Source organism: Protopterus annectens, chromosome 15.part0 (genome assembly GCF_019279795.1).
Source record: "Protopterus annectens isolate FY-2018-M chromosome 15.part0, PAN1.0, whole genome shotgun sequence".
Taxonomy (NCBI): domain Eukaryota; kingdom Metazoa; phylum Chordata; order Ceratodontiformes; family Protopteridae; genus Protopterus; species Protopterus annectens.
Genome location: NC_056749.1, coordinates 74,407,246 through 74,430,407, shown reverse-complemented (window position 1 = coordinate 74,430,407; position 23,162 = coordinate 74,407,246). Strand labels below are relative to the sequence as shown.

General features: G+C 38.8%; 1 protein-coding gene across 1 annotated transcript in view; it reads left to right on the top strand.

The window, feature by feature from the left end:
- The window catches only part of LOC122789789 (multidrug resistance-associated protein 5-like), a 464,322-nt gene that overhangs the window by 151,782 nt on the left and 289,378 nt on the right, over window positions 1-23,162 (top strand). The window contains exons 11-12 of the mRNA XM_044057231.1: window positions 10,049-10,173; window positions 12,984-13,056. Coding sequence (XP_043913166.1) covers window positions 10,049-10,173; window positions 12,984-13,056 — 198 coding nt within the window. The remainder of the gene's footprint in view (window positions 1-10,048; window positions 10,174-12,983; window positions 13,057-23,162) is intronic.

Genomic DNA, 23,162 nt, shown 5'->3' with positions numbered 1-23,162 from the left:
TTTGTGTACAAGAAAATTTACTTAGATTTATATTTTGTTTTACCACTAATTTTCACAGTTTGTTGTTAGAAAGGAATATGTTTTACACAGGCAACTCCAACCATCTCAAGAGGCCTAGTCAGCTATAATTTTACACAAACTGCAGAGTGGACAATCCAGAGATCATCTGAAACAGTCCTATGTTGGTTTATAATTTATTGATCTTTATTATCTTTTTAATTTGCAGCTGAAAATGAATTCTGTAAATGAGTATACCATTGATAATTTGCTAAAATACAAGTATCTTGTACTTTGTACTAAATGCTATGTATATTTAAAGGTAATACCTATAACACAGGTGGTCTGTGTTCCGTATATCGAAAGCCCGATGAATTGCTTACCATTGTTAGTAGTAAATCTAGACTTGATGACGATTGCACTTGTGCAGTTGGCATGGCTTGGAGAATTGTTATTGCATATATTAATAATTGGACTGATGAGATAATATTAGGCACAACATTACACACAAGAAATAAGGAAGAACAAGAAACTGACGACTGTCTATAAATCAAAGAGAATACATACTAAAAAGGACACTGCTTTGTTATGTAATGCACACATTACAGTGAATGATAAAATGTTCTACCCGAAAGCCTTCAGCCTACTAAAAAAGGCATTATTTTTCCAAAAGAGAATGTAGGAAAAAAAGAGGCAAGGTGACAGGTGAAAAGAAAGAAATCAAAGGTGAACATGGAAGAATTGAATAGCGTTACTGTAACATAAAAGAGGAGAAAGACAGATGTTGACAACATGGCTCAAGCTGTGGATATACAAAGCCAGCTGGATGAGAATTATATGCTTACAAATGTAATAAGCAATGAAAACGTGGGATTAAGAAGACTAATGGTGATGAAGATCATTCCTTTGTAACAGCTGATAGAGCAGGTATTACTGAATTAAAAGTTGAAGATTCTTCAGATCTGCTCAGAAAAAATATGCTTGTAATTGGAGATTTAGTTATTAGTGGAAGTCATACTTACATTTGCAGAGTAGATAATGAACATTGAGTAGTGTTATGCTTTCCAGAAGGAAAAAACAGAGGATGTAAGAAAGGGCTTAGAACGCTTTAATGTTAGGAAGTACAGATCTGTGCTTATTCATGTTGGTACAAATGATCAAATCTGCAAGGACCCTCTGACTGTTTGGAGGAAACTCACAGCACTCATAGATAGCATTGCTTGTAGAGGTGTTAGGATGTATTTTTCACAAATCACATGTAGAAAGGAGAGATTTGTCACTTTGAATGAAAAGATTTTTGGGGTAAATACCTACATGAAAAAAATGCCCCGTGTTAAAAAATGGAAATGTGTAGAGCATCTGAGCCTAATTTTGGGCACACAAGTTTAGAAAGGATGGCACGCACTTGTCAAGATCCAGGAAGAGAATTTCTTGCTCCAGACACAAGGCAGGATTTTTGCCAGTTATAAAATTTGCCAGTTCACTGATAACCATCAAATGCTGCTATCATTAATAATAATTATTTTTTATTAGAAAATTTGTTATGTTCCCAAAAGATTGATGTTATTGTTTGTGAAACATAGTTAAAGAACAGTGACTGGAAACCAGTTCTGTAATTGTATAAATGTTTTACTGTAACAAACGTCTTAACCTTATATCTTGACATAAGTCATAGTTTACAAATAGTACTAAGTTCAAAGCCTAGGTTTTGTTGTTATGATGTAACAAATTTGTTACTACATTTTCTTTGCTTTATTGATTATTGTAATTTGTGTATTAAAATTTACTGTTACTCATGGAGCTTTTCTCCCCTGGCCTCCCCTGAAAAATGACCTGTGTTGGACTTTTCCCGGTAAACAAATGTTAAATAAATAAATAAAATATTCTAACAAAAATCAGGGAGAGGAGTTATGCTAGGGACTGAAGATAGATATGAGAACTGTGATTATTACTGTTCAGTGATAACACCAATAATACAAATTGTGAGACTGTGACAATAAAGACAACCCTGGAATATATAATTATTGTTAGAGTATATAGGCCACCAAAGTCAAGTGCTGATGACCTAGAGGAATTCATATATTTCTTACATGAAACACAGGAGGGAATAATAATATTAGCTGGGAAATTTATTAGAACCAGACTGGAATAATATTGATTCAACAACATTAGTAAGGAAATTATTCGCAACATATATTCAGGAACAAAAATGACTTCAGATTGTAAAAACCTTCCAGGAAATAGAGCATACTAGACATTGCTTGTCTTCCTAAAGAAGTTAATTCATGTCAAGATTGTTTGTGTTCCTAAAGAAGTTAGAGTTACTTAATTTCAAGTTACCACCATTGATGTGCTGTAATCATGGGGTTATAAAGGTCAGTTTGTTGTTAGATAATTGTACAAAATGTAATCTAAATCAATTCACAGAAGATTAATAACAGATTACATGGAAGCAAAATAGTCACTATGTAAAACTAATTGGAGTGATGCATTCATAAGAAAAACTGCAGAAGGAATGTGGAAAGTTTTGAAAGGGGAATTGTTTGAATGCAAAAAAATCAAAATAAAAAAGTTTAACATCAGGATTTAGGCACACAACTCCAGGAGGATATATTTCCATAAGAACCAGATATTTGATTAAGGTGAGAGACAAAAAGTATATGAAATTGAAAAGGGGTCCAACTTTGAAAACTGAAATAAAAAAGCTGGACATACAAATTTTAACATAGTGTGAGATAGGATCTAGAAAAAAAAACAGATTATAGATATGTTTACAAAATCTATTGTAAAGCAGTTTGGCCACAAAGAGGGTGATAAATTGTCCTAGTGACATCCAGGTAACCGCAGATACTGAAATCAAATTACATTATATTGAAAAAGAGCTAAGTAAACTGGATCCAAGCAAGGCACAATTAGTAACAATGACTTGAGAACACTTCCGCAAGGACTTACAGTGCCATTATACCAATTATTTACTAGGCCATATAAATATGGGGAGATTCCTCACGATTGGAGACATGCACTTATTAAAGCTATCTTTAAGGGAAGGGGAGTAGGACAAACCCAGAATCATACAGACCCTTAAGTCTACTTTCATGTTGTGGAAAATAATGGAGAAGGTAATATTGGATAAGTTATTGTCAGAATTGGAAAGGTAGGGACATGAAACCATATATCAGCATGCATATGTTGAAAACAGATCTATTACCACTTGTAACATGATGTTCTATAACAATATAATAACAGCTATGAATGGAAAATTGTGATGTGATATAATTTATATAGATTTAACTTCAACATTTGACAGGGTTGTACACAAAACACTGATCAATAAATTAGAACAACTAGGTATTGATGTACTCTTGATCAGATGGATAGCCGCACGGCTTACAAATAGGACATGGCAAGTATCAAACAGCAACTGGACAGGTGAAATTTAAAGTTACGGTCAGGGTGACCCAGTGGGCTCTATCCTAGGCCCATATTTGTTTAGATTGTATCTTTCAGATTTATCTTTTCAATCTGAGGTGTCCTACAGTCTCTATGCAGGTGACCTGAAATTGAGTAAATTGATTACACGTGTTACAGATTGGGCATTTCTGTAAAAGAACTTGACTAAATTGACCATTCGGGCACAGGAGCATAATAAGTTGATAAATGCATTAAAAACTAATCACATGAGATTTGGGGGACATAAAATGAAAGGTGAAATATTTAATACAGCACACGGTAATTAAAACTGTAGTTTCATTTAAGGACGTGGGTATATGGGTAGATATGGGTCTATACCACGTCATCGAATCATTAATAATCGTACGTCTCTTCTTTGAAGAACTGTTTAGTGAAAGAAGTATTCACCAAAGAAACTTTTCAATGAAAACTTTCCTAGGGCAAACGTATGGTAGTCTGTCCTAGCGACTGAAGAAAAAAACAAAAAACTTAACACCGAAGCAAGTGGGGGGGGGGGGGCTACACCCTGAACTAAATATACCAACTCCGAGATTGCACTACAGTAGGGAAAACTGCAAATTCCATGTGGTGGCTAACCATCATTTTGCCCTAGGAAAGTTTTCACTGAAAAGTTTCTTTGATGAATAGTTCTTTCACTGAATAGTTCTTCGATGAAGCGGAGGTCGATTATTAGTGATTTGATGATGTGATATAGACCTGGTAGATGCAGCTCTGAACTTTTCTAATCATATCAACTAATTGTTTAATGATAGTCATAGAACTATAGGTTGCATAAAAAAGATTTATAAAGTCTAAGAAATCAGAAATGATGAAGTCATTGTTTATTAGTAACAGTAGACCCAAACTTAAGTATGGAATAACAATATAGAAACTTTATAAATGGATGTGAAAATTTAAATTACGAAAGGCTAAAGTATCTGAACTTGTGCAGTGTCTCATATAGATATTTAAGAGGAGACCTTACACAGTTATATAGGGCATGTAGAGACTTCTACCTCTGGGAATGTTTGTGGTTATCAAAAAGTAGTAGAGAATCATCAGATAACCTATCTGGAAGATTCTATAGGAATGAGAAGTGCACTAACTGGTTCTGTGACAGAGTAGCTGATGCATGGAGTAGATTACCAAATTACATTTAAGCAACCACTAATTTTGATATTTTTTAACAACAGCCTGAACGCTTATAATAGGAACAACTGTTTGTGTAGCCAGAAGGGCATTATTGCCTGTGCTTAAAATATTTTTATGTATGTATGTGTACATATATTTGTTTTGGTAGGAAGGTGAAGTACCTGGGGAAAGCCACACAAACAACATAGTCTTCATACATTCATAAACACACACACACACACACACACACACACACACACACACACACACACACACACACACACACACACACACACACAGTGACTAGAGGGAAGGTTCAAACCCTGGCCCCTCAATCTGTGAGGCGAAGACCTTACCACTTAGTCATGCCACTGCAAAGCCATAGCATGAGATCACAAGGAGTACTGTTATAGAAAACGTTTAGACTTTTACCAATCACAGGACAACAATGAAGTGTTGAACATATATATACATATATATATATATATATATATATATATATATATATATATATATACACACACACACACACACACACACACACACACACACACACACACACACACACACACACACACACAGTACAAGTGTAGTTAACTTTTTGTTTTGGAGTTGGTTCATTTTATTCCTATTACTTGGGTCTATATTATAAGACTGAAAGTGCATATGTGCGACAACATAAAAGTCCCTAGGGAAAAAACTTATGCGGCCGTTCACTCCAAAAAAAAATATTTAACACCGTAAACAGGTGAGGGGCTTCACCCCCACCCCCCTAGCTAAATATAGCAAGTCCAAGATCTCACTATAGGGAAGGAAAGGGCAACTCCATGAAGTTGGCCAACTACCTCCTTGCCCTATGACATATTCATCAAATCGCTTAAATGCGATTCAGTGAATATGAGTGACTGTTTCCGTATTCACTCAGAAGCATTTTTGTGCTTTTAATATAGACCCCTATTGCTTTACTGGACTTTTAGCCTAATGTCAGTATTGTGTAGTTTGTGGCAGTGTTGCCTTCTGTCTCATGTCCTGTAGTGTGTTGTGCATTGCACTATGTACATGTGTACTGCCTGACCAAAAACTAACTATGTGCACTGCTGATGTTTTGTGCAACAACAGTAGATGACTATCTTAATAATTTGACTGCCATTGCATAGCTGTCAAACTGTTTTGGCTTAACTATATTAGTTTTCCTATATACTATTATAAATTCCTGGGGATTCATCAGCAGTTCCCTGGTTCAGTTTTATTCCTAATAACACATTTACCAAATGTTGTGTTATCATTGCAACATTTTTAGCTGTTGGATATTAACACATTTGAGCACTTACTATAAATGTCAGCACAAGAAAATCAAGCAGTATATTTTCAACTACTTTTCTAACTCCCTGCCATATGTGTTAGCAGTAGCTAGTCATTCTCATGAGAATTAGTCAGCTTGCTATTCCAAACTGCACTGCTGTGTATTCTTACATTGTAAGGTGTCATCTAGCAATCCATTTTAAGCAGCTAGCTAACATAATTCATTATTCAACATTATTCTTTCCTCTTTCCATCCTTCCTAACTGTGTTATATTTCATTACATTGTCTTATGAATCTTACAAATGCCACCTTGTTACTTACTTTCCTATTCTAAACTGATGCCCAGTTTAGAGCTAATTTTCCATTAAGTAGGTGGCCTGAGGTGATTATTATTCTCAGACTTCTGTAACTAGGTAGTCTGTCTGAGTGACTTCCTTCCATTAAGTCCCAAATGTAACAGAAACAGATGCACTTTGTCCAAGGGATTGCAGTCCTTTGGACAGAAGTTTCCTTTAGCCATCTTCTGCTGCCTGCCTGTGGCACAGTAGAGCTGCTTAGTACTAACAGTGTGCTGCAGTGTGTAATTAAAACAACAGTACCACACAGCTCTTAACAATTCAATGTGCCAACAGTACCACACATCTCTTAATAATCCAATGTACCAACAGTACACTTCTTAATAATAAAATCTGCCAACACTACCACACACCTCTTAATAATCCAGTGTGCCAACGGTACCACACACATCTTAATAATAAAATGTGCCAACAGTACCACACACCTCTTAATAATCCAGTGTGCCAACAGTACTACACAGCTCTTAATAATCTAATGTGCCAACACTATCACACACCTCTTAATAATCCAGTGTGTGAACAGTACCACATACCTCTTAATAATCCAGTGTGCCAACAGTACCACACTCATCTTAATAATTCAATGTGCCAGCAGTACCATCTGCTTCAGTACCACACACCTGTTAATAATCCAGTGTGCCAACAGTACCACCCACGTCTTAATAATCCAGTGTGCCAACAGTACCACACACCTCTTAATAATCCAGTGTGACACCAGTACCACACACCTCTTAAAACTCCAGTGTGTCAGCAGTACCACACACCTCTTAATATTCCAGTGTGCCAAGAGTACCACACACTTCTTAATAATCCATTGTGCCAAGAGTACCACAGACCTGTAAATAATCCAATGTGCCAACAGTACCACATACCTCTTAATAATCCAATATGCCAGCAGTGCCACACACCTCTTAATAATCCAGTGTGCCAGTAGTACCACACACCTCTTAATAATCCAGTGTGCCAGCAGTACCACACACCTCTTAATATTCTAGTGTGCCAACAGTATCACAGACCTGTTAATAATCCAATGTGCCAACAGTGCCGCACACCTCTTAATAATCCAATTTTCCAACACTACCACACACCTCTTAGTAATCAAATGTGCCAAAAGTACCACACAAATTTTAATAATCCAGTTTGCCAATGCTACCACACACCTCTTAATAATCCAGTGTGCCAACATTACTGCACATCTCTTCATATTCCAGAGTGCCAACAGTACCACACATGTCTTAATATTCCAATGTGGCAACACTGCCACACACCTCATAATAATCCATTGTGCCAACAGTACCACACACCTTTTAATAATCCAATTTGCCAACAGTCCCACACACCTCTTAATAATCCAGTGTGCCAACAGTACCACACACCTCATAATAATCCAGTGTGGCAACAGTACCACACAGCTCTTAATAATCCAGTGTGCCTACAGTACCACACACCTCTTAAAACGCCAGTGTGCCAGCAGTACCTCACACCTCTTAATAATCCAGTGTGCCAACCATACCACACACCTCTTAATAATCCAGTGTGCCAACAGTACTAGACACGTCTTAATAATCCAGTGTGCCTTGGGTCTTCTATTCTGTTAAGGACCAGTATGGTGAGGAAAAAATGCATTTTTATCATGGCTTGGTCTTATATGGAACACTAATGTTCTCATATCACTATAATGTTTACTATTATTTTTTATTTGTTCTGTCTCAAAATGTCCCTTATGAGGGTATAAGACCAACATTATTTATTTATTTAAGGTAAAAATTACTTTTGCTCCCAGTGTATTCTCTGTCCCTATATTGTGATACTTTTTTTGGTATTCCCTTTGCTTCATGATGTTCTTTACTTTAACTTAGAAACTGAGTACTGTGGACTTCTTTATGTAAGAATCGCAGGTAAGAGTCTGTGCATATATTTTTACTAGTGATTCTCTTTGTCTTAAAGTCGTTGCCATATTAAGGAGAAATGTACATGGCACTTTTTACTTTCCAATACAGAATGACTAATTTTATTAACTTTGTAAAAAATGCAAATTTCCAAAAACAAACTAGTACCACAAAAAAAAACACACTTGTAAAACACACAGTCCCGTGGGCCAAGGCAATAATAAAAATTATCCAACTGGCGGGTAAATCCACAAACAAACTTTATTCACACAACATAAAATGTCAGAGTTATGTGCTTTCATCTGTGAGACTTCTTCAGAAATGACAATCAAACCTTACACTCACTTTAAATAGAAACTTAAAGTTGTTATTTAACCAATGAACAATCTTCTAATTATTCAAGTAAATAAAATAATAAAATACTACTTAACCACAAACACCAAATAATTTGTAACTATTATAATATAAAAGCTTAAAAACATTATCAAAAACATTATCAACAAACATTATTCTCATATTTCATACTTCCAATTGTCTTAATTTTAAAACAGAAGTAATGGGAAACATTCATTTAACTGTGGTGGGTTCATAGCATTCACTATGAGCTGCCACTTCAGCTCACATTCGTTTGTGTTCCTCTGTAATATAATCCCTTTAGTCCTTCATTATTTGTGGTATCACAAAGAATTTAAAAGCATAGATTGGATATTCTGCTATCTGTCTGTAAAGGGCATTCATATTCCTAGTCATTTGGATGTCTGTTATATGCTCATATATCCTCTCTGTAAACGTCCTACTAGTTTTTCCCATATAGTTAAGGACCAAATGGTTTAATTAATGGTCTTCTTTATGGTTTCATACCACCATCACACTGTTGCCATATAATTTGGCTTTAAACATTTACTACTGGTATTCCCATATTACTGGGATATTATTATTTTATATATTATTATGTTAATATTCCCATATTACAATCACTATCTGAAAATGCTCTATTGTTACTAATATCATTACTATAATAGTGTTGCCAGGATTCAGAAACCAGTAGTATAATGCATTAGGCAAAATTGTGTGGTGAGAACTGATGTATAGGAATGGTTGAGACCATTTCAGAGTAATATAACCTGGTAAAATTGTGCAGTTGGCATTATATGCTAATGATTGCATAATGATATGGAAATTAGCAACATTATGGAAAAAGACCTATTGCAAATAGAAATTATGGTAAACAACATTGTAGAGGGATTCAGAAACATGTAGGAATTGTGTGAAGAGGCCCTCTTGGCTGTTTGTATGTTGTCTGTTATTAATTGGTTAGGCACCTAGTCAAGAAAGCCATCCCCAAAAAATATCAGGACGGCATTAGCAGGTAGAGGTATACAAAAAAAGGTTCTACAGGTGTGAATGAGTTAATGTACTATCAGTCCACATATAAGATACTTGTACTGATAGCTGGAAATATGTATCAGTGCTTTTATTATTTATTTTCACCACAGCAAATAAAGCAGCAGAACTGACACGCTTATTATTTTCATAAGCAAAGTGATACAGTTATCAAAGCAGCAGTCTAGATGATCCATCTTTGATGAAGACTTTTTTTCTGCTACCATAGTGAACTGCAAGTATTTTAAAGATCCCAGACAAAATGCTGCCTGACATATGCTGAGATGCCACTAGTGAAAGTGGGTACAATTAACAACTCCAATTACTTATTGTGCAGCTGTCTTGTTTTATCAGCTCCTAACCTCTGCATGTAGGAGATATATTTCTTTTTTTTAGGTATAACTGAAATTTTACTATATCATACTGACTGATCCAAGCCTGCAGTTTCCTTCTGCCGTATCATTTCATATGAAATGTTCAAAAACTGCTCCGGTAATACAGAGAAATGATTATGTCTAATGATCTTTTGGGGATTTCAGATGCATCTTATGGAAGGAACCATCGCAGTAAACGGAAGTTTTGCCTACTCCACACAACAAGCTTGGATCTTAAATATGTCGGTGAGGGAAAATATCATACTGGGCAAGGACTACAATGAAGGGAAGTAAGTGAGATATATTTACATTTCAAAACTTTGAACGTACAGCAAGTGTTTCTGTCTTTGCACATATGTACAAAATGTAGACTACGAAATACGCCTGTGCAGAAGTAGGAAATTCTTAATTTTCTTAAAAAAATCATAGATGCATAGAAATTGAATATAGAAAATGAGTGGATTTCCTTCCCAAGCTTCCCATTTTCCTTACTACTGGATACATTTCTGATCTCACTTAACTAACATCCTACCTACTGCTCTTCAATTAATCATGAAATTAATGAAGTTAGATTTATTGTATGATATTTATTAATTAGGAACAGATATATCTATAAAGTGTTTTATTAAATACACTTTTTAATCTTTGATTTATTATTGTACATATTCATAAACCAAAGGATTTCTGAAGACTAACAAATCAAAAAACACACCATCAAGACAAATTATCTAAATTCAGAAGGTGATTTTTCATCTGTTGGTGGTACTGCAATTTAGAGATATTTAGCAATAAGGAAATGGCACATGGAATGTAACCCCCTGTGTGTGCAGTGACAGACTTTGCCCCTTCATAAAATGCTGGTGGATTTTTATGAGATTCTGCATTTCAATAGTAAGATTCAGATTCAATGTTTAATTATTATTTTGATGAAATGAGGTAATGCCAGCACAGCTAGCAGGAATGTTGTTAATAATTATATGTCATTTGTGAATATCAAACTAATTTATTGTGTTACAAATGTATTAGAACTGTATGTCATGTGTATATCAAATTACTATGTACAGATGTTTGTTCTGAAAAGGTATTTGTAAATTGCTGTGTTTAAGATATATCCAGAGTGTGCCCTACTAAAAGAGAACAGAAATGTACATACACTATAGTAACTGTTTAAATGTATATATTTTAACAGTGGAAACTGGAATACAGAGGGTTAACCTCAGTCCAGTAAAGTTTAGAAAAATATTTGAAATTAAATCACTTTATAAGCTATGCCATAAAGGCTATGCCATAAAGAGGCTATCTCTCAAGTTTTCAGTGCAGCTAGAGACACAAAGTCTGTATAGGAAGCTTTCTGTATTGTCTTTGGAGTGAACTAATTGCTAGTTTGGAAGCATGAAGTAATGTAATTGTTTTGACAGCATCTGCCAAAGATCTGTGCAAAAGCTCTTTTATGAGTATTTATACAGGTAGATGCTAAATGCTGCCAGCTTAAGCAATGGGGGTTTGCATGAGAACTAGAAGTCAGATGACCAGAAATGATGTCATCCTGCAAGCTATCTCAGCAGTAATATTTTAGATATTATTTTGAAAAGTCTGTTAGTGAGAGCATTCTGCATTCTGTCTTGGACCTGGCAACAAGAAGAACCATATATATATATATATATATGTATACACACACTCACATATATATAGATAGATATATCTATATGGGATTGGTACTGATCCCCGAAGGAACTTTTCACCGAAGCACAAATAGCCGGACATACTTCCGCGAAAATGCTTTTTACCAGAAAAGCACTTTTGTGTAAGTATGCCTGCAGCTGGAGGGAGTCGTGGGGGAATGACTGTTGCGGAGATCATACTATGGTGTGTATAAGGGAATAATCCCTTGCGATGAAGCCGCGGTGGTGCAGCGATAGAGTTGTTGCCTCACAGCAAGAGGTTCTCCTGTTCGATTCTCGGCTGGAGCGCCTTCTGTGTGGAGTCTGCATGTCCTCCCCGTGGTCGAGTGGTGCTCGAAAGACATATGTAGAATGGGTGTGCCTTCACTGAAGGTTGGGCATTGAGCTGGCACCTCGGCACCCGTAAAAGAATCTACTGCCAATCATTAGCGGTCTGGAGTTCTGCTGTGGCGACCCCTAACCAAGAAAAGCCAAAAGAAGAAGAAGAAGAACAACTCATTGTATTGCGATCTCGGAGTGAGAATATTAAAGTGGGGGGGGGGTGGGGGGTGCAGGGGGTTTTACCCCCCCTGCATAAAAGTAGATTTATTGTTTTTTTTTGTTTTTTTTTAACGTACTTTAACGAAAGCACTTTCGTTAAAGTGTGTTCGGTGATTGTGGATTCAGACTATTGAAGTTTCATTCAATAGTCCTAGATATATATATATATATATATATATATATATATATATATATATATATATATGTATTTATTTATTTAACATTTGTTGACTGAAAAAGTGTGAGTAGGTCAGAGTCTATTTTCAGCAGAGGCCCAGGAAAACTTTCCAGATGCATGTCTTTGGAATGTGGGAGGAAACCAGAGTACCTGGTGAAAACCCACGCAAACACAGGGAGGACATGCAGACTCCACACAGAAGGCACCCTAGCCGAGAATCAAACCAGAGAGCCTCTTGCTGTGAGGCAGCAATGTTAACTGCTGCACCTCTGCACCACCCACGTGTGTGTGTGTGTGTGTGTGTGTGTGTGTGTGTGTGTGTGTGTGTGTGTGTGTGTGTGTGTGTGTGTCTGTGTGTGTGTGTATATATATATATATATATATATATATATATATATATATATATATATATATATATATATGTGTGTGTGTATGTGTGTGTGGCTGCAGCTGTTTTGGTTGCATGATGCTTTAGTTGTGTCCAAAAATTCCTTGACCACATTATTATGGCAAGTAGCTGTGTCTTTGTTGGTTCAGAATTAATGCATTTCTTACAGTATATTTTTTCGTCTTCCATCTACATTTTCAATGACATCAGAAATAAGGTTTATGGTGGAAGTCCCAGAGCACTGTACTTAATTAAGTAATTTGTGTGTATAATGTTTAGATTTCTTAATCACATTCTGCTATTTCATTTTAGATATAAAGAAGTGCTTGAAGCCTGCTGTCTAGCTCTGGACATTTCTGTTCTACCACAGAAGGACATGACAGAGGTAAGTTATATATGAAAAAAAGATTGTGTTAGGCAGTGTACATGAGAATTTATACAGTGATTCTGTTACTGGTTTAGCATAATTGAATTGTCTCTGGAAAATGTCATTGTAATATTAAAGTCTACCATTTGTGTTTACACACGTTCTGTATCCTTTAGTTCTGGTGGGATTTTCATGCTGTCTGTTTTGTATCTGAGTATTAATTGCACCTGTGAAGGTGAGTTCACAAGGCGATAGAAGACCCCCGTATAAACGCAGCTCTGATATGCACTCTGTTAGTGCTTCTTACCACCTGAGTATCACTTATCTCAGTTTTTAGTCACTGATTGTAGTATGTATTTGGGGTCCCTTGGTGCTGTCATTGATTATAGTATGCATTTGGGGTCCCTTTGGTGCTGCCATTGATTGTAGTATTTATTTGGGGTCCCTGTCTGTCCTGTTGCTGGTCTAAATTTGTGGAAGGTGCTGGAGCCTTGCACTTCTAAAGTACTTTTTACTGCTTTAAACCAAGCCTCAGTCACAGCACGGATGTCTACATTCTCCAGAGTGAGGAGGGCTTCATAGGTGTAGAGCTTTTTATTTACCTGGTGAGTGGGGCATCTATGCATCTATGTACTACACAATGGAGTCTCCAACGTCAGAAGTATTATGTAAAATATATACTTGCCTTATGGGCTTTGCTGTTGGGAGACCATTAGATGTGGTGTTGTTTTTGGTGTGTGCTTTAGTGATTGCAGAGGAGCTGTGCTGCCATTAGGTGGCTTTAGAGGCTTTTGAGATTTGGGAAGGTTTCTTTTAAGGGTTATTCGGCAAGAGATAAGTTGCTTCTTTTAATCCAGGGTTTGAATCCATCTTCCTCCATCTGCATACTAAATGACAATTCACTTAACCAGGCAGTGCTCCTGGGCACCATGTGGCTCAGAGCTCCACTGCATGTAACTATAGTTAAATAAATCCATTTGATCTCTTTAAGGGCTCATCTCTTATTTCTCCTCCTGTGTCTCAGCAGCTGAAAACAGGCTGTTTGACTATGTTTTGTCTCAAAGTAGATCAGTTGACCTCAACAATAAACATCTCTTTACATTAGCCTTAAAGAAGTGAAAATAAATTTGAGAACCTTGGTAGCTTTCCAGGTTAACTTCATTCAGGACCACTTTCAGATCTGTATTGCAGCACCACATGTATGTGGCGGTAATCATGTGAAATGTTTGGACCCACTTGACTGAGTCCCAAAAGATGGAGACTGAATGGCTGAAAAAAACTACTTACATGAGATGGCTATTTTTTTTAGCTTGTCGGCACTCGGCATTTTGAGTGCCAGCATTTCAGTAGGGAGTCGTATATGGTACATCAACAAGCAGAGTGTCATGCTCTAACATTAAGAAGCTCACTTGAGGTGGCAATGTGGCTTTTAACACAGTCTACAACTCTGTGCAGCACACATTTCAGAGATGCATAACCGATTTGCAGAGTCTCACAAATGGACTGTAGAAGCACTGATTTTTCAGAGCATTGTTAATATATTTCAAAGCTCCCAATCAAATGGAAAATGATGACCCATCGGCAGAATCCTTTACAAGTGCATTCTATGAACACCTTCAAGAATGCCTGGACCGAGCCATCCCAAGTAAAACCAAGACCAACTCCTCAAAAAAGAGGAAGCCAGTCTGGTGGACCCCGGCCATAAATAAACTTTACAACAGGAGGAGGAAACTCCTGCAAGATAGAACAAAATCCCAAAATAAGAAGGCATCTCTGATTAACATCAGTAAAAAACTGCGCTCCCTCATTAAATCATCCAAGGCCAACTTCGAAAGAAAAATAGCCAATGACTCTAAGGATAACCACAAGGCCTTCTTTAACTATGTCAAGAGTCTAGGGGCAAACTCTCAGATATGCTCCGAGCTAGTGCATAATGGCCATAAATACACTGAACCAACCGACATTGCCAACATCCTGGCTGACAAGTTCAGTGCAAACTTCACCATCCCCTCTCCACCAAAGAGGCTAGCACCCATCCCAGAAGAATCTCCAGATATCTCAGACACACAAGTAAAGACAGCCCTTGCAAAGGCCAAAAACACAGCATCAATGGGACCAGATGCTATCCCAGGTTGTGTCTTACACGAGCTTCAAAATGAACTAACCCCCCCATCTCAAATCACTATTCAAACTCAGCCTCTCTGCAGGCTATGTACCCAAAGAATGGTGTACAGCAACAGTCGTACCACTCCACAAAGGTGGTGCCACAACTGACCCTGGGAACTATCGCCCTATAAGCTTGACTAGCTTGGTCTGCAAAGCCATGGAATGCATTATCATGGAGCTCATTAACAGGGACATTGGGAACCTCCAGACACTGGACCCAACCCAGTTCAGCTTTGTTAAAGGCAGATCTTGCCTCCTGAACTTGGTTGACTTCTTCGAAACAGTCAGCAAGGCCATAGATGAAGGGAAGGTGGTCCACACAGCATATCTGGACCTCGCTAAGGCGTTCAACACCATCCCACACTCAGGAATCATAGACAAACTCACCAGCTTAAATATCAACCCCCATGTCATGAGATGGGTTGCCAATTGGCTCTCAGACAGAACCCACACGGTAAGAGTGGCAGGCGCGATGTCTGACTCTAAACCAGTCACAAGTGGAGTCCCACAGGGCTCAGTTCTGGGTCCCCTCCTGTTCGGTATATATTTCTCCGAAGTACAGGCAAAGGCGGAGGGATTGTGGCTAACCAAGTTTGCAGATGACTGTAAATTGGGTGCAATAATTGACTCTCCAGCTGACACAGACATCCTGCAAAAGGGTTTCACAGAGACAAACACCTGGTGTCAAAGTCATGGCCTCAAGCTAAATGCCAAATAATGCATAGTAATCCCATTTGGGAAAAACAAAGTACCTACAAACTACCACATAGATGGGAATCCAGTAAGTACAGAAGAAGTAATTAGGGACCTGGGTACCCAAGTAGGTAGCATGCTCTCCTTTGATAACCACATAGCCAAAACGGTCAGGAAATCCTATTATGTGGCACACCTGATCACAAAGGGTTTCTCATCCAGATCCAAGGAGGTGATTGTGCCCCTTTACTCCTCACTCATTAGGCCCATAATAGAGTACAATGCCCCATTTGGGATGTACCTCACTAGACACCTGCAACAACTAGAAAGACCACAGAAGTGCCTTACTAAGAGGATTAAAGGCCTTAAACAATTACCCTATGAAGCATGACTAAAAAAGCTCCAGCTCTTCTCAGTCACTTACCGTCTGCTCAGAGGTGACCAATGCCTGACCTATAGGGCCATGTCAAACCCTGAACTAATGGACATGCTTCACCTCAAAAAAACGAGATCCCTCAGAACCACTCATTCTAGCGACTTGAACCTATGTACAACAATAAACAGGACATGCTGGAGGGATAGATTCCTGTCCAAGTGACTCCCCTCACTCTGGAATAGAATCCCATTCCATATTCGACAGAGCTCCTCTCTGACCCTCTTCAAGAGAAATCTTGATGAGTGGATGGGTAATCGTAAGTTCTACCCTGGGATCACTTCAGGAGCCTTGTTGACAGAGGCCCAGGTCACTAATCTAATGGGGAGGCGAAAGCCATCACTCTGTGGCTAGGCTTATAAATGCCCATGGGCAGATAGCCTAGTACTTACCTATGAACCTATGTAACTCCCCCTACTATTACTAGGGAGCAGGTCCTTCATGCTCTCTCTAAGACCAAGAACACTGCATCAATGGGCCCAGACAGTATCCCAGGATGCCTTCTAAATAGCATGAAACATGATATATCAGGTCTTCTGGCGTTACTATTTAACTGTAGCCTCCAAACAGGTTTCATGCTTCATGAATAGAAAAAGGCAACAGCATCCCTCTGCACAAAGGTGGGCCATCTACAAACCCTGAAAACTACAGACCCATAAGTCTCACTAGTCTTATATGTAAAGCTATGGACAGAATTATTATGGAGATGATCAACAGAGATATAGTAAACCTCCAGACACTGGATGTAACCCATTTTGGTTTCATCAAGGGCAGATCATGCCTATTCAACCTGGTGGACTTCTTTGAGAAGGTCACCAAAGCAGTAGATGAGGGCAAAATTGTTCACACTGTCTACCTTGACCTGGCCAAGGCATTTGACACAATAAAACACTTGAGCATTGTTGACAAACTAAAGCGGTTAGGTACAAATCCGTATGTCACCCGGTGGATAGCCAACTGGCTCACAGACAGGACCCTGGAAGTTAGAATTGGGAAGTCCACCTCTACAAATAGGACAGTCACAAGTGGAGTCTCTCAGAGATCAGTCCTTGGACTGCTCCTTTTTGGCATTTACTTCTCAGAAGTCAAGGCCAATGTCAGTGGTCTCTGGCTGACTAAATTTGCAGATGACTGCAAATTAGGAGCTGTCATTGAATCTCACACTGACACAAATGTTCTACAGGAGGGGCTGACACAGACAAACAACTGGTGTCAGAGCCATGGACTAAAACTAAATGCCAAGAAATGCATAATAGTATCCTTTGGGAAGTCATCCATCTCTGGTAACAATCATATTGACAACACACTCCTTAGAGCTGACCCAGTAGTCAGGGACTTAGGGACACACATAGATAATAATCTAGCCTTTGACCATCATGTGTCTACAGTGATGAGGAAATAATTCTATGTTGCGTGACTTATAAACAAAGGTATGGCATCTAAATCCAAGAAAATCATTGTTCCACTGTATTCGGCATTCATCAGACCTATCATTTAATACAGTGCCCCCTTTGGTATGTACCTAACCAGGCATATCCAACAATTGGAATGTCCACAGAGGTTTTTCACTAAAAGAATACAGGGCATAAATAAAATGTCCTGTGCAGACCACCTTAAGGCCTTATCCCTGTATTCTGTCTCCTTCAGGCTTTTGAGGGGAGATCTATGCCTGGCATACAGGGCATTGTCAAACCCCACTCTGATGGACCTCTTGCATATCCGCAAAACAAACATCACCAGAATTACCCATTCTAAAGACATAAACCTTGCCTGTGATATAAATAAGACCTGCTGGAGAGATAGGTATGAATCCCAGAGACTACAGCAAATATGGAACAGGCTCCCCATCTATGTGAAGAAGAGTTCCTCCCTAACCAAATTCAAATGCAACCTGGACAATTGGATGGGAAACTGGAAATTCATCCCTGGTTTGGTACCTATGTCTCCAATGGACACAGGTAACCTGTAAATAGTTCATCTCCCATGCCCATGCTTACACTTATCAAGGGTATCAGACCTTGTCAGAGATTTGGGATGCATGGCTAGATTTAAAACAGCCCTTGTGGTCACTAGCCTAGTAAACACCTATGAACCTATATAGACATCGTAGGGGAGACTTATGCCTGTCTTACAGAGCAATCTCAGACCCAAAGCTAATGAACCTGCTGCACATCCTTAAATCAAACAGAACTAGAGCTACCTGTTCCAGGGACCTAAATATGGCCTACAACTTAAATAGGACATGCTGGAGGAACAGGTTTGTCTCCCACTGACTGCTGCATCTTTAGAATTGGCTACAAATTCATGTGAAACAGAGCACCTTTATGACACTGTTCAAGAGGAACCTAGATGAGTGGATGGGGTACGATAAATTCTTACCGGAAATAGTGCACACAACCCTCCTGGACATAGGCAGTCATTACTAAATACAATCTTGGGTATTGACTAGAGTATCTATAGTATTACATTGGGATGAAACGGCTAGGCTTGAGATGACCTCTGGTCAATAACATAGCAACTCCCATGATGCTATGACTCTGTGAACAAAACTACATCAGTGGTGACAGGATATCATATTTACTTAAAATAGCAAAGCTGTCCAAAGTCATTGAAGCTGAACTTCATGAAAAAATTGCCTGCAGAACAAGGTGAGATCCAAACTTTTGTCTGCAACACTTTAATAACAGAACTTATGCAATCTCATTTCTAGATCGAAAATATTAGGGTTAAGTCTAACACAGATGATTTTATGCTCCACGTAAAGAAATCCCAATCCCTGTGTGCTACGTGCTCTAGGGACCTAATCCTTGTCACCACAACAAACAGAACATGCTGGAGGGATAGATTCTTGTCTCAGAGACTTCCCATACTCTGGAACAAACTACCCATCTATATCAAAAAAGCTCCTCATTAGCACTCTTCAAGAAAAATCTTGTTGATTTGATGGGAGATAGGAAAATCACCCCGGGGATCACTTCTATGGCTCTACTTGACAGGGGCACAGGAAAATTATTTTCTTGGGTGGCAAAAACCATGGTACCATTTGGCTAGGCTTATATAGGCCCTAGGGCCAATAGCCTAGTACCTACCTATGAACCTATGAACTTATGTGAGTCATACTGAAATGGATCTGTTTGTTTCCGGCCATCTCAACTAACAGCTTTGAATCATTTGCTGTCTCTTTCTCAGGAATCTGTATCGACTCTTGACGCAGTCTTATTCCCATGGACCCACACTTTGCTCTTTGCCCTTCCTCCATTTCACCTGATTCTGAAGGTGCCTGTCGAAGTGAAACAGGGCAGAAGCAAACTCATTTTCATAGTTATTTCATGGCCAAGACAACCATGGTGTTAGCCCTTTTGAAAAAGTTGTCCACTCTTCTTCTGTGGCCTGTGCCCCATGTGAGTGCTCACTAACTCACGTGTAGGGATGGCACTACACTTCAGGCTCAGAATATTGAACCTTGCAGCTACAAGAGAAGACTTTTAATAACCAGTAGCAATCCCTTTTCCTAACAAGATTTATATTTCCGAAAGGAAGTCAAATACATTCTACAAGGAAACCTTTCCTACACAAATAGAAACAATTTGTCTGTTGAACTTCCAGAACTGGCCTAAACCAATTGAATTACCAGTTTTCAGCGTTCTAGGGCTGTCTCAACCTTCTCTTCGTATCAGACATTAGAGTACTTCTTTAGCAAAGTTCATCTGCCTGCATTTTCAGCTTGTGTACTAGTTTTCCCCAGATAGCAGCTAATCTGTTAGTTAAAATAGCCTTAGTGGAGTGTGCTGCTTTTAAGACTTTCAAGAGCAAATGATTCTCTTCGTTGGTATTTCAGCTTCATATTGAAGAAGTCAAATTGCTTTCAACCATCTGATTAGTAAAATGTACTTAATACCCTCTTAATCTGAGGGTGAAAGATTTCAAAATTACAAGCCCTTTTGTGCAGGACACCTTTTAGAATGTTTTCATATAAAATGTTACCACTGAAAACTGTTAACGTATTCATTCCAAAGGCTGTATCTGCTGTCTCTGTCTCATCCAAGCCATTCAAGTCCCAGCCTTCTTTCTCTTATTCATGCTCATTCGTGCCAAAGGTCGTCTGTGCTGTCTATCTTACCAACCCATTCAGCTACCAGTTTTCTATCCAAGATGTCAAAATGAAAGGAAATATGGTCTACATAAACTGGATATTCACAGAAACCTGTGAACAACTGATGTGCACAAGCCTATATCGTAACTGTAAAATTCTTTGGGGTATCGATACATGAGCAGTATTTTGGTAAATGTGAGGAAAGCTTGGCTAGGCTTAAATGGGACAAAAGGCTAGTAACCACCTGTAAACCTATAAGCTGTGACACCAGAAAGTACTGTTGTGCAAGGCCTACTTATCCATAACAGCACGCGTTTGAATTCCTGATTGCCTCGGTAGCATTTTGAATTATTTGCCAAGATAACCCTGTACTGGGCAGTTTTCAAAAGCCCAGACTACCCTCCATCTCTCTTCTTGTGACAGCTGATTGGCTGAGCATATCTTGATCGGAAAGCCTTCAGCTGTCACAGGAAGTGAGTGTTCAGGCTTTTTCACTTTCACAAATAAGGAGAGAAAAGTACATGAAGCCAGAATCATCTAGCAAGAGTAAAGTTACAGCAAATCACAATACCACATAAAAAACAAACCCAACAACAACCAAATCAGAGGTTGAAATCTACCTTAACTATGCACAGTCTGGGGAATGGCAGGTGGGTGCTACCACTGAGACATTGAGGAATTTGAACATCTGTTATAGTTAAGTTTGACTTTCGCAACTGTATTCTGTTCATAATTACCACTGCCTCACTGGCATTTTGGGTCGATTCACAAAGCTTGCCCTACCTGCTAGGTGGATGGTCATCCTCTATGTGCCTAGAATCCCATACCTTGTACCTAGACCTACTAGAGATACTCACCATTAAATAAAATACCCCATTCATGGGAGACTTTAACTACCCCTCTATAGACTGGGAAACATGCACTGCCTCATACTCAAAGGCACTATGATTCCTGGACTTTATTAACACAAAAGTGTGCACACCCATCAGAGGTTCAAACATACTGGATCTGGTACTCACCAATATGGAAGAGAACTGCACCCCCCTCCCCCGTGTCACATCCACACTGGTGAGGTCAGACCACAAAGTTGTCTCCTTCGAAATAAACTTGGTAACCCCAGCAAACCCTGTAACAGTTAGGAACTATTCCAAAGCAAACTGTATCCAATGAAGCAATAGTTTTCAAAATTCAATGCCCCTCCCACCTACGAGTTCACAGTAATCTATGCAGAATTTTTCACAAGAGACCCTGTATAACCATGTAAGTAGCTGCTGTACCTACTAGAAATAAGCCCAAAACAAACCACACTGGTGTAGTTTTAACCTTTGTAGGAACAAGTCATGGCTAAAATCAGGAAGAGCAATTCCCATAACAAGAGGAGCTCTGTAAGTAAACTAAACAGGAAATGAATAAGACTAATTAAGTACAACAAGGCCAGTTATGAGGTCAAGATAGCCTCACAGGCTAAAGACGACCACAATGCTTTCTACAGCTGTGTCTAATACTTCAAAGGCTGCACACATCAGTGTGCCAAACCGGTGGCCAGTAGTGCCACCTTCACTGAGCAACATAGCATATTTGCTGGCTGAGAAACTCAATTCAGACTTCAGCCCCCCCACCCACCTCCACCCTGAAATACCTACTAGCATAATCCACACATCTATTAACAAGGAGTAGATCCTGACAGCACTCATTAAGGCCAACACTACAGCCTCAGTGGGCCTGACAGTATCCCAGGATGCCTCCTATATAGCTTGAAACATGATTTGTAAGGACGGTTTGAGTCACTTTTCAACTTTAGCCTCAAAACAGGCTCTGTACCACAAGAATGGAGGACTGCAGTAGTTATCCCACTCCACAAAGGTGAACCATCAACCAACCCTGGAAACCACAGACTTATTAGTTTGAATAGTCTAATATGCAAAGCCATGGAAATGATCAACAAAGGTATAGGCAACCTTCAGACACTGGACCTAACCCAGTTTAGTTTTGTTAAGGGAAGGTCATGCCTACTAAATGTGATGGACTTCTTTGAAAAGATCACCAAGGCAGTGGATGAAGGGAAAATGGTGCATATGGCATATCTGGACCTAGCTAAGGGATTTGATACAATACCCCACTCAGGTATAGTTGGCTATCTCACTGAACTGGGCATAACCCCCTACATAACTTGGTGGATTGTTAGCTGGCTCACAGACAGGACCCAGGATGTCAAGATTGGTGATACCACATCCACTAAGAGACTGGTCACCAGTGAAGCACCTCAACTCTCCTTGCTGGAACTGCTGCTGTTTGGCATCTACTTCTAGTAGATGTAAAGGCTAGTGTCAAGGGTCTTTGGCTGAATAAGTTTGCAGATGCCTGCAAATTGGGAGTTATCATAGATTCTCCCTATAATGCAAACATATTACAAAGGGTCTAAAACAGACAAATGGCTGGTGCTAAAGGCATGGATTAAAAGTCAATGCCAAGAAATACATTATATTGCCTTTTGGGAAAACAGTAACACAAGCTAATTAATCCGTCGATAATACACCCCAGTAGTCAGCTCTCTGGAAACATATGTAGGCACTAATCTGGCCTTTGACCAACATGTAACGGAGGTAGCAAGAAAATCAGTCTTATGTCACCTAGCTTATAAGTAAGAGCATGGCATCCAGGTCCAAGGAGGTCATAGTGACACTTTATTTGGTCCTTATCAGATGAATCATTGAGTATAATGCCCTCTTTGGCATGTAC